General features: G+C 44.2%; 1 protein-coding gene and 1 long non-coding RNA gene across 2 annotated transcripts; one reads left to right on the top strand and one right to left on the bottom strand.

Annotated features, from left to right (window-relative positions):
- The first annotated feature begins 7823 nt into the window (after positions 1-7823).
- On the top strand, positions 7824-8528 carry LOC135398445 (uncharacterized). The gene has a single exon (XM_064629847.1). It carries the CDS (start codon positions 7824-7826, stop codon positions 8526-8528), a length of 705 nt encoding a protein of 234 aa, XP_064485917.1.
- Positions 8529-9225: 697 nt separating this feature from the next.
- On the bottom strand, positions 9226-10907 carry LOC135397802 (uncharacterized). Its single transcript, XR_010423765.1, has 4 exons — positions 10722-10907; positions 9783-9916; positions 9624-9688; positions 9226-9565 (listed from the first exon to the last, which is right to left on the bottom strand). It is a non-coding gene; the product is annotated as an uncharacterized LOC135397802 (long non-coding RNA).
- Positions 10908-13635: the final 2728 nt, after the last annotated feature.

Below are 13635 nucleotides of genomic sequence, written 5' to 3'. Positions count from 1 at the left end.
CATAAAATCGACCAACATACAATTTTCATTCTAACAAACACTACGAACTTTGATGGAGGTATCCAAGACATAGAAAATATGCACTGTTTTCATCGCGGTTTTCAGTCTTTTCCTCAAAAGCCGGGAGACTTTATGTCTCTATCTATATGACCAAGCTCCCATGCTTTATCGCTCAAAGGGTTGGGGTCTATATTCCTTCGTCCAGCAAAAGCAGGGCGCTCTCGAGGTCAGATAAGATAGTTTAAAGGCGATATATTTTATTGTGCAGTGCAAATAGATGTCGATATTATTCGCGGGGATCACTATCTTTTCGCATCCTTTCCTTGAAACGGAGATCTTTCGTTAAAGTGGTTGACAAGTTGAATAAGTTTGTACAGATGGGATATTGTTATCGAACATGTAGAGAAAGTCCAAATTATTAAATGGTAGCAACAATAATCAATCAAAAACGAGAAACAAATTTAATTACATCAAGTTTTGTAATATCTTGCAGCAGAAAGTTCTATATAGATGAACCACACCAAAAAATCAAATGTGAAACACAACTCAGAAATATGAGGCATTCCCAACTCAGAGATTATTTTTACTTATCTCAATCGAGTGAACAATTGAAACAAATACGATACAATTAATACATCATGCATACATAATGTCCAACTCATAGAATATCAGTCGAACCTGAAACAAAACAATAATGAATTCAGACAAATCATTTCTAAGCAAGCAACGTGAATACACCGTAGAATCTGTACAGAAACGTGTCATTTTTAATGAATAAACGTGATCAACCAGTGGATCCAAGCGATAAAGTGTGATGAAACCCAACGACCCCCAACACCAACATCAAGTTAGGGAGGGACGGGCTCTAGTATGGCCTTGTGCATAGAATCATTGAAATCGCACATTTGTTCTTACTCATCACATCTTTTTCTAAATCAATTTCCATAATTCTCAATGCATGTGGATATTAATAACATTCTAAAAATTTGAATCAATAAAATGAGCATAGATATGCCTTTAATTAAGTGTAGACGCGCACTTGAAAACAGAAGAGACAATTGTTCTACATTGAAAAGAGGGCAGATTTTGTACTCGATACCATAAGTCATGCGAAGATGTGATAAAACACTGCTTGGAAAAGGAAGAGCCGCGAAACGATTCCATTATCGCTGCATTTCAATACGTCCTAGATATGGTCGTATTCGGAGATATGGTACAAACTACAGAACTCAAGATGCAAGAATTTATATGCCGAATCTACAATACTTATATAAATATCTGCACATCAACGTCGGAAGGGCCACTGGGATTGATGGCGGAGTTTTTGAGATTTGCTAACGAAGAATTGAAATACACTAGACCAGATGTAATTGTAATCATTGCAATGGGCATTGCGTACATCAAGACAGCAATCAGATCAAATTATCATATACAAGCGATCTATATCGCACGATTCATTACGGATTTGTTGAAATTACACATGTCTCAGATGGAAAGTACATAAAATCTTATCATGTGATATGTTCCACTACCACGGCAACGCAATTATTTTATTCTACCAGTCAATGATGTCGAATGAACAGAAGTTCAATATTGTCGTGCAAGGTCTGATGTATCATCACTTATTGAAACTCAACAAACATATCAGTTGCGGTGGACCACCGGACGATTTTCACCTAGTACTCACTTGTGCGCCATTCAAGAATCTTCATACAAAGAAAGGAAACATCAATAAGATACTGTGCAAGTTCATCGCGACAAAGTGCAAGTTGTTGAAGCAATACAAACACGGCGACAACATATCAACTGCGTTAATCAACGCTGGATTCAAGCGCCCAATAATGAGAATAAACTACTTGATGTCTTCGGAATTCATGAATCAAGACAACAAACGGAAACTTCAGAGTTTGGAATAGAATTGTAATTTGTTGGAATAAACAAGCATATAATTGAAATAATAATTGTATTCTTTGTCATCATTGTAATGTATTCTACACATCGCAACGAAAACAGCTTATGATTAGATTGAAGATTGCTAAGGAGACGAATATTCCACACTGTGTGTAAGAATTCTCATATGGAATGAGACCTGGCCATCAAATAGGTTTTACCCGACTACACGCTGTACAAGTTCAACATCCGAAGGATAGAATTGCCGGAGAGGGATCGGTCATTGAAATTTAGAGGAATGATACATCAATCTATGATTACAAAAGGATCACTAATCTTTTGTGAAGACTTATCATATTTCATGAATTAAATTCACAGTGCATGTATATTTCTCAATCAGTTCCACTAGCCCAGACGTAGTAAAAGAAGAAGAGGCGTCTTTGACAAGCAACCCGATTGGAGTGCGGAATAAATAAATAAATATTTTCCTCAACACAGTTGTCCGTTTGCATGACTGGATAGGAAGAATGAGCCGTCCAAGATAGGGCAAAACTGGAAATAAGGCAAGTTAACTGATTGCGGCGGGATAAGTCAAAGCGTTCGTGACACAGTGTCATCGACTTTTACAATCGCATTCGGATTCAGTGCCTGCGAGATAATCCGAAGCCTTCGCGAAAAGCGAATCTATTATCAAATGCCGCGATGCAAATGGAGGATTTTACAAGCATGATGTGCAGGCGAAGTCTACATCACGTAATCACGTAATCTTCCTAACACTCGGCACACAAACGTATATGAAATAATTTCCAAGTGGCAATCAGATTTTGGGAGAAACGGATCACACAACCGCCGTCAGAAATGATTAACCAGTATACAATGAAGATGAGCATTATGCATAAACACAATGGAAGATATGTTATATTAATTATAATAAGCAGATCAGCGCAGGTCACACATAAACGTAGATCCAATTCACAAAATATACTCGAGATTTCCCGTAGCCATACAGAAAAACTATCACATTATTTTAGTGCCATAGCATCCGGGCACTACAAATGGAAATGCCATACTTTAATTTTATAAGTCTTTAGCTCATAACGTTGTAAAACGTTACTAAACACTAAAGATCATTTTCTTCTTTAAATTTTCAAAGTCAAAACTGCACGCTATTTCTTGCATTTTTTAAAGACATACAGTCAAACCTCGATTTATGAACACCCTCGGTTCCCGGAAAAGTCGTTCATAAATCGAGGGATTCATAAATCGAAAATTCCATTAAGTCAATACTGTCCAGCTGACGAAACAGTATTTGCGAGTCGGGATTGTGTTTATAATACAATATATTGTGTAATTTTGCTTTCGACCACACCTTCTGCTGTACCTTTGTCGTCCCTAACGCGTCCCCAGGAAACTAATTTTTTGTTCGGATTTCCAGGGGTTAAAACCGCGGATGCAATATTTGGAAAAAGATTCGTCCGTTCCGGCATCATTCATAAGACCACGGAATAATCCCTTAATAAATTGAGGGAAAAAACGCTGGGCTACTCCTAGTTGGTTCCCAGAAATTCCATTCATTATTCGGATACCGAGGTTCATAAGACGAGGGGAAAATGCATGTAAAAAGTTTGGTTCCTCGCGCTCCTGTTCATAAAACGAGGAAATTCATAAATGGAAGGTTCATAAATCGAGGGTTGACTGTAGATTAAAAAGTTGTGCATATATTCACACATACTATACAAGATATTTGATTGTGGCTTAAATGCTAAAATTTATCGATTCACTACTCTGGAGAAGTGTTGACTACCACACATCAGTAAGATTTTAATTAAAATTTGAACAGGTGTCGCGATTTATGATCAGTGTTGTAGAATGTGTAACTTCACAATACGCAAGCTTTAGCTCGCTCACTTTGACGGGCACTCTTTCACGATGACGGAAAATTTAATCGAATGGATTGATATTTTCTATATACACTATAACATAATGCGAATTTTTTATGTCGTAGATATTACAAGTTACGAATATTTTCCGAACGAAATTTACTTAAAACTCGAAGACAGGGTCACCCGCGTCCTCGAAGACGTTTCGGCAACACGCCGGACCGCGTTTCCCAAATGCCGTACCCGAAACCAAACGCGATTCTGCGCCCGACGCGTTAACGCTGTACCGCACGCGAGCGTGTTGCTTTCTCCGGAAACGGGTTCGTCGACGCGGGTGACCCTTTCTTCGAGACCACTATTTAAACCATATTCCGACAACACTGCCATCGCATGTACAAGACACACCCCACCTCCTCAGAATAATCAGAGATATAAACAGCACTCGTACATTTGGTAGGGACACAATACTAGCCACGTTGGATGTGACATCACTGTATACTAACATCCCACACAACGACGGAATCACAGCCCTCTGCAATACCCTTTCTACAACAAACACCAGAAAAGACACAGAAACCATACTCGTCCTAATGGACTTGGTCCTTAAACTGAACTACTTCGAGTTCAATGGCGAATACTACCTACAAGTACACGGTACAAGTATGGGCACACCAGTTGCACCCACGTACGCAGGTATCTTCATTGGGTTCCTAGAGAACAAACTTCTTAGAGCCCTCGCATTGAAACCCACTATGTACCTTCGATACACCGATGATATACTGATAATATGGGAACACGGGGAACATGAATTTCAAAAGTTCGTAGATCTACTGAACACCGCGCATAGCAACATAAAGTTCACATCACAACAGCCAACTCACTTAATTAACTTCCTCGACACCACAATATCACTAGACAACGGCACCCTCATCACAACCCTGTACAAAAAGCCAACTGACAAACAACAATACCTTCACTTCAAGAGTCACCACCCGCGTCACTGTAAGGTTGGAATTCCTAATGGGCAGAGTGTAAGACTACGCAGAATTTGTTCAAACGACACAGATTACGCTGAGAAGCTTGACGAACTCTGCAGTACACTTGCCCAAAGGGACTATCCAGACTCCCTCCTAACCGAATTCCGTCGCAAGGCACACACACTCGATCGAAACGAGGTTCTGGAAAACTGAAAAAATCCTGACGCGTGCCAAATAAACTTGATCACTATTCACTTCATCACAAGATATTCCAACGCACTTCCAAAAATCAAAGCCATTCTACAGAAGCACGAGCCCCTCCTCCAAAGCAGTGACCGACTTAGCAATATATTCACCCATCCCATACAGGTGACATACCGACGCACAAAAAACCTAGCAGGCTCCTTGGTCAATGCCAAAATCAGCAAAACAAGCACCCCGTACACCGGAACACGGCCCTGCAACCTCCCGCGCTGCAAAACATGCAAGCACGTTCAACACGCTAACTCCATCCAAAGCACTGCGAGCAATTACACCCACCCCATTAACCACGCATTCACATGCACAAGCTCCAATGTCATATACTGCATTGAATGCGGCGACTGCTCTCTATGCAATACATTGGTGAAACCGGCCAACAAATGAACAACCGCCTTACCGGACACAGAACCGACATGTCCAACAAACTCCCCAAAGCAGTCGCCGAACACCTTAACATTCCTGGTCATAATTTTGACAACATTAAACTATATATTCTAGAAACCGGGTTTCGATCCACACGTGACAGACGTGATAGGGAGTCTTATCTTATATACAAGTTCAACGCTCTTCACCCGTCCGGTATCAACAAATCACAAGGCACCCTAGAAACACTCACAAATAAAATATGCTTTTCCCTTCTACCTCCATTATCGTCTGTTACGTTCTGCATGGCCGCTGCTTTCTGCTTTCTTTATTGCATGCCACAACTTTGTATTACAGATATTAAAAAAAAACTTTGCTCGTTCTGGAATTTTCCCCACGTAACTACTAACCTCCTTATCTTTCGCTATGCTTGCCAATTCTTGCCTATTGTCCCGTTTCGTCCACGTGTTCGTGAACCTTCCATTTTTCTGTAACCGGTCTGTAGCCTAGATCACTACGTTCACATAATCCCCTCCACACTCTAACAAAGCAGCCATTCACTCCGGCCGTAGAAGCCCGTACGGACCCTTTCTTCCCTCCGGGCTGTTGTTTAAGGCTGGGTCCCACTCATCACCCGAAAGGTGCCATTTTCAGTCAACGGTACACGGCTTCTCGGCAACTTACGTGAAATATGTTGGTACCGTTGGAAAGCTTGTTCTTTGGGCAAGCTAAGCCAATAACTCGTTTTTTTGTGTGTGATGATCAGCTGTGGCGTTATAAAGCGAGAAGGATGACCATATCTTCCATTTTTGGTGTTTTTCAGTCAAGGATGATGCGAACACGAAAAGAGATAGCTCTGTGAATCTTTTTTCAAAGTGACGTTGCACAGTATGCAAAGGAAAGTCAAGAACGTTTTTACTCGCGTAAAGCGTCATTAATTGATTATTGCCTATCAAATTTAAGAAAAAAAACGCTACTTTTACACTTGCCATAAAAGGCTATTCTGTACTTATTCTCGGCTGAAAATATTATCAGCGGGCGGGTAATTATCAGCAGGGGTGAATTCAAAAGTTTTATCGCAAATGAAAGAATAATAAATAAACTAGCGTGGTTCAAAATCGCACACCTAAATACACAGAAACGCAGAAAATGTGATGACTAGCGCCATCTGCCGTACGCGTTTGAAACCAGCGGCAGCTTCGCGTTGCAAGAGGTTGCCGAGAGATGGCACGGGTTCCTGTGCTGATCACGTAGCTGTTCTCTGACCTGCCTGACTTACAAAACGTTGGCCCCGTGCGTGATTCCGTATAGGCATCGCACGCTAAAGTTTTCGGCCGACGCCCGCGCCCCCACCAGGCGGAAAGTGGCGTAATCTCCCGGTACCTGCTGTGCAGGCTTGTACAGCTGCAGCCATTTGGATCGTTGCACGAAACGCTTAAAGCTGGTTGCGATACCAAGGCAGGACGCAATAACAGTCAGGTGGCCCAGGGAGTCTTGTCTTCACATACTGTGCATGGATTCTAGGCGAAAACGGAAGAACTGCAGTTATTGCTGCGTAGTAGGCTGCCACAACAACTGGGCTGCCGCCAAGGGAAAGCAACCTGCCTTGAAGTTTTATACTTTCCCTACGAAGTGGTATGAACATGAACGCCGTCGGTTGTGGATAGCTGCTGTACGTCGGGTGAAGTAAGTGAAATTTCCAATTACATGTCAATCCCTTCCTTTTCGTTTCGCTGCTCGTCTCATCAAATAACTTATATTTGTGTAGCGAAGATGGCACCCCGTGGGAGCCGACATCCAGCACGGTCATATGCAGCGCGCACTTCGTGGGAAATGCCAAAAGTTCTGAACAAGCTCACCCATCGTACATTCCCACACTATTTCCTGCCGTCTACAAGAAGCAGTCAATGGCTGTGTGCTCAACGTCCGTCGACCGCTACGAAAGGTAGGCAGCTGTCTGTCTTCGCCGTATTAACTGGGGTTCGTTGCGTTTGCTTTCGTTGTCACTTGTTACCTTGTAGTGCTCTGATGTTAGCCATAAATTACAGGTCCAAGAGGCGGTCACAGCACATTGATAGAAATGCGGTGTACGCGAACACGGGTGACTTTGGCTGTGATGATCTGTCCGATAGCATGCAAGATAACAGCAGTGGTGACACTGCTCCTCTGTTGCCCGATGGTGAAACTCAGTCTGGCATATTATCAGTGGTAAGTATGCTCCCTAATCGATTTAACAGAGAGATGACATCTTTATTTTTTATTTTGCAAGAGTAACAGGAACAACAATAAAGATTTTTTTTCTGCTGTTTTGCAGGGAACACAGACAGAGGTGGCCAGTGATGATGCCAGGAGTGACTTCACAGTTTTCATCTGTACAACTAGCAACGGCACCAGCTGCACACAGATCAGCCACCATACCCAGACTGACAAAGAAGTTCAAGCTGTCCCCGACATGAAGTCAAGTTTCGCTGGACCCTCTCAGCGCACTTGCCTATTTCAGGGCTATGAGACAGTTCATGAGGACTCCACTACACTGCAGGACTTATGTGGCACAAGCCCACAGGCATTCGCCCTGCTCATCAGTCTCCTCAGCAACCTCCGTGTAAGGGAAGTGGACGTGACTGTACCCAACAAGCTGCTGCTATTTCTTATGAAACTGAAGCTGGGGATAACATTTACCAGCCTTGGTGCACTGTTTGGTGTCCGACGCTACACAGCAGCAAGGATATTTTTCCTCATCCTGGCAAACTTGGTAGAAGCTACAAGGAAACTGATATTTGCACCTTCAAGAGACACCGTCCGAGCAACGCTTCCCCAGTGCTTCTTGGAACACTATCATACGTGTAGGTACATTATTGACTGCACAGAAGTCAGGACCGAGACTCCAGCTCCAGTAGAAAAACAGCGAACCCTCTACTCCAACTACAAGGGGTGCATGACTCTCAAGTTTCTTGTTGCTATTGTTCCCAATGGACAAATCGCATTTGTTTCGGGGGCATACGGAGGACGTGAACGTGACACTGCAATAACCGTGCAGTCTGACTTTCTGGACCTTATTGAATCAGGGGACCTCGTTCTAGCTGACAAGGGGTTCCCTGGCATAAACTCACATCTAGGTGATAAAGGTGCAATTCTTGTAATGCCACCATTCTCATAGGGAAGTGCACAGTTCAGTAGCTCGGAAATGGATACCACATATCACATTGCCCAAGTCAGAGTCCATGTGGAGCGTGTTATTCAAAGGTTAAAAATTTACAATATTCTTAACCGTACTGTGCCTGCAGACCTTGTCCCGTACATGCCTGACATTTTCCGCATCTGTGCGGTGCTTGTTAATTTGCAGCCACCAGTTTTTAAACATGAAAGCAATTAGCATTACCATTTCCATATTTTACATGTAAGCTCGTGAAAATTTTAATGGTGGTTGCTTTGTGATCGGATCGAGGTGAACAGTTACCAAAGAATGCTGGGATAGTTGTGATCCTGCTCAGGGACAAGACAGTGATGACGTGTGGTATTGTTAACTTTGCTGAAGGTTGTACAATCTGTGTACTGGTGTTGTGAAGTAAAAGGTCTTGTTATCAGTTTTCATTAATGACTGCACTCAAGAAGTTTGAAAGGAGTTTCAGTTGACGCTAACAAATTATGCAGGGAACAGTATATTTACATGATCAGACGACAAGTCTATTCACATTCTACTACGTACAACAGTCTGTGAAAATTCAGGAAAACAGATTCAGGGATATACAGGAGTAACTTGTGTGCACAGACAAATGCGTGATACAGCTAAATTTTGTTTTTACACCTCTGCACAATCTGTGGTAACATATATGTGAAGTAGAATGTCTCTAGCTTGGGAATCAGTTCACTGAGGAATTCATCATCTCGTTCAACCATCACGTTAATGGACTGTGCCTCGGAATATACAAAAAAGAAAGTTTCTGCTACATTCATGACATACATTCCTATCTGTATCTGGGTGTAATACTGATGAGACTTCTTCAAGCAGAGCTTGCCATCATCGTAGTACAGGTACTGGGCGTAGCTGGTGGCAGTCGTGTGGTCGATAATTGACTGTCCCTTCCGACCAAACGGGCATTTCACTTCCAGAAGGTACAACCCGTCGTCCAGTCGCACTACGCCGTCTGGGCTTGCCCAGAGCCATTGCTGTCCAGGATGAATCAGAAGCCCAGCCTTAAATATTTGATGAATCTTATGTACTCTCCATTATTAAGGTGTGTGATGTTCATACCTGATATACAATTGCAGGAAACTTCTTCTGAAATTCTCTCACTGCACTGCTTTCCATCTGCGTGCCTTTAAAAGATTCCAAACACAAGGTAGTCACAATGACAGTCACCATCAATACTATCCATTCAAGTACCCAATGTCCACAGTCGGATTCACTTACCGTACGCAGTGGCTGCCGTCTTCAGTGGCCGAGCAGTTTTCAAGCTTGCGGCAAGTTTCTCGAAATCTGCTACTCTTGTGCGGACCCTATGGCATTCCGTGCTGGTGAGACGTGTCAACCTCTCCTGAAACCACCTGCGCATGTAAGAGTTGCTCCCTTAGTGTAATTTGAGGCTGTACAGCTGTATACAGTAAACCTAACACGTACACAGCAGAATCACTGTACTTCATCAGAGATCAGCAGCAAATACATGAAAAGACGACATCATGCACACATAGTTCACCTTCCATTTGTCCTCTGCCCACGTGTGTTCATGCCCACAGTAACTGGGTTATCAGCGGCTACAATATCTCTGTAAAATGTGTCTCTCTCTCTAGATATTTCTTCCAACCAATTTTTCCTCACAAAGAGGAACTTGTTTTCCGGGTAAAGCCTTACAGCCGTCATTGCATGGAACTGTGGTCTCCCTGCATTACTGCTCGAAAGCAGCTCGGTCAATAGCCCCCCGTCATGCATGTCAACAGCACTGTCAACAAGGGAAACTAAAACACTTCTGCACGCCTTTTCGTCTGGATCTTGGTACTCGAACTCCGCGTTTTGGCTCAGTGAAGTGCACATGCCTGGAAAGTGCCTGAGGACGTACGTTGGGGACACTGGTCTGCAGCTTGCTTTGGATGATCCAGGTGGTTCTTGAACGTTGAGAGAATAGATTAAATCTTACAACATGCAATCACAGGGTAGGCTCTTGAAACAGATGAAAGTACTGGAACATAATACACCTGGCTTAATGGCCCTGAGAGCTCCACATGTAAATTAGTTCACGTAGACACTGCTCTCCGTGGGCATTAAATTAAAGCATGCTGCGTGATATCCATGTTTCGCATTTGACGTTTGGCTAAGTTTACAAAGCAGCTCATTCCAAAGTGCGGAGAAACTTACTCGGGTAAACCTCTTCAAATGGTCGCCGCAAGCCGCTGTCCGCTGCCCTGTACCCAGGTCGACCCCACGCCTGCGGTAGTCCAGTGCACGAATCATCTTCAGGGCAGTTCACCGTCGCAACAACAGCCGCAACATGTTTGCAGCGGCCGTCAACACCACCCTTGCACGTGCATTGTGCAGAGTCGATCACACGAGCAGTAGAGGGTTGAAGCTGGATAATAATAATTTGACGTTAATGTGCTGCATTCAACGCATGCAACGGCAACTCACCTGAAGCGTAACGCCGTACGTACGTGTACTCGTCTGCGCCAGGCATTGAGCCGTCAGTTTCGACCTTCCGTCGCTAAACACTTCCTCGCGTACAGCTTTCACGTGGTTTGCGTTCCGCAGAAGATTTCCTTTCTTGACATTACTTCTACGGAGGTGGATTCCGGGATCAATGGGAGGAAACCCACCGTATAAAACTCGCGTGGCCATCGGTCCGCACGCTCTGAAAGCCTTCTCAAAGCAATGGCTGGCTCGTTGGTACAAAGTGAAAATGCGCGGAGTCACCACAGAGGGCGCGCTCAGGCAAACGAACAGGGCGCCCTCAAGCTAGCGTGGGGTGCCCATACGCAGGTTCCTGCCGCGTGTATTTTTGTTGATTGAACAGTGCCCGTCGCGACGTCGTTGTGTACGATATAACCCTGAGGTCACGCCGGAGCAAGGATGATCAAACATCATCGAGAAATACACTCAAAACAAATATATTCGCACTGGAATGGCGGGAGAGAGGCTTTTGGCGGAACTTTAGACTACGCAAAACGCAGTAATCACTTCGTCGTGTAACTGATCACTCAAAATTACATTCATTTTACCTAGAAAAATTACTTGCTCGCAGAAGACTGATTGAAGTCAAATTCACTAAACGAGTAATCGATCTTCACGTGTTACGTACAACTCGGTCGCGACGTTGTCCGCTCCACTGAGGTAAACGTTGCAGCTTTCACAGAGGCATAATTCCATCTGAAACATGTCTACCTCATGCTACTTTCGAAAATAAAGATACCGTTCGAGGCAAATTTCGCCAGCGTTCCAATTCGAGAAGCGACATGAGCAGTGCGGCAGACACCGCGTTCAGGGGAGCGTGCAAAATCTCGCCCTTGGAGTATGGAGCCAGGGCACCTCATCACGACAGGTAGCTGTGGGTCAACTTCTTCGCTTCTTTTGTCTTTCAAACACGCTTCTCTGTTGGGTTCAGTTTGCTTTCTATTCGTTTCCTTGTTTGCAATTGCAAGGTACCATGCTCCCTTCTACCCATCCCCACCCTTCCAGAGACAAGAAAGAGAAAGAGCCGTCCCCTTGTCATTCACGAGTGCGCCATTCCTCGCCAAGAACAAGTTCAAATTCAAGAATCGAGTGCTCCAAGAACCAGGATAAAATCCATTTTGTAGACAAGGGGACGGCATGGTGTTGCAGGCATTTCGCTGTGAGGAACCTTCGCCACGCGATGATGTTTTATTTGAAATCAGTTTATGGAAACCACTTTCTTGAACTGAACTCTGAAGTTTACATGAGGGATCCTCTGTTCGCTCGCAAGAAGGACGATCACTTCAATCACTTCACTGCAAACTAACGCGGTGGAAAAGACTGAACTAAAGTAGCGAAATCGGCGACTTGACTCTGAGAAAGGACACACCTCTTACCAACACATAAAGCAATAACTGCGCCCAGTACCAAATTTAGGTAGCGGACTACTGCTACCTGCTACTCCTCTAAAAAGTAGCGCAATTACAAGCGGCACTACTCATTTCTAAACGATAGTGTGATGTATCACTCTTCCTAATTACTAATTATGTATTCGCGTTGTGGCGAACGCGTACCCATTTTGACTACATGTTGCTATAATCAGGAGCAATGAGCACGAAATCGATACCGTCGATACCAGCCCTGAAACCAGGATTCTAGACAGAATAGGTTGGCGTAGAAATTGAAAAATGTCACCATATCACCCGATCATGTTGGATTGTGGGGCTAAAGACCAGTGTCGTAGCCACGGGGGGGGGGGGGCTAGGGGGGGCTCGAGCCCCCCCTACCTGCCACGGACCGACCCACACAAATCGTGCAAATCCGAGAACACGACGATCCGTGTGACGATCGCGAAAGTTCTTGCAGTTCATGGCGTCTATCTAAGAAGCACTCTTGAATGGTTTTCAAAGTATGAGCTTTTCAAAATACTTCCAATCTCGTGACACCACCTCATTGGTCATGACAGCCTATACATGTAATCGTACTGTGAACGTCTAAATAAACTATTTTCGTTCCTTTTTTTAATCCTCAGTTTGCAGTGTGCACAAGTATGTGTGTGTGTTGTCGACACAGGATCAGCGGGGGGGGGGGCGAGTTTTCGTATCGAGCCCCCCCTACCTTGGAGGTCTGGCTACGCCACTGCTAAAGACACGGCTCCGCCTTGTCGAAGTGGAACGCCCTGGGATACGGTATACTTCTTTCCATTTTTCCCACTGAAATACCGACAAGTAGCTGTAGCAGCATCGAATCCGCTGCCAAGCTTTGTGGCGGAAATTACTTTTCCGCTAGTGGTTAGAAACGTAGCACATCCGCTCCTCAGCTAATGAAAATCATGTATAGCGATTAGCGACTACAGCAGCAGCGCTCCGCACAGCACTGCCCATTGTGGTACTGTCACCGCGGCTGCCGTGCGGAATACAGACAGGTCTAAAGCGTGAACCGCATGGCCCGAAAAGTGTCTGAATTCTTTCCGAACCGAATTCGGGACCGAACTTTTTTTGGAAGACAGAATTCCGGACCGAATTCGGCCCGATCTGGCCACGCCAGATTTTTCCTCTGAAATGGGAAGTGACGTCAACCGAAAAACCGACAGGCAGCCAATGGTTGGTCAACCGGAAAGGGAATC

The sequence above is a fragment of the Ornithodoros turicata genome, chromosome 6, assembly GCF_037126465.1.
Source record: "Ornithodoros turicata isolate Travis chromosome 6, ASM3712646v1, whole genome shotgun sequence".
Classification (NCBI taxonomy): domain Eukaryota; kingdom Metazoa; phylum Arthropoda; class Arachnida; order Ixodida; family Argasidae; genus Ornithodoros; species Ornithodoros turicata.
Note: the sequence above shows the minus strand (reverse complement) of the source record. Positions and strands in the feature narration are given on the sequence as shown.

Coding starts and splice junctions, on each gene's coding strand:
- LOC135398445 (XM_064629847.1), top strand. CDS start 7,824: ATGAAGTCAAGTTTCGCTGGACCCTCTCAGCGCACTTGCCTATTTCAG.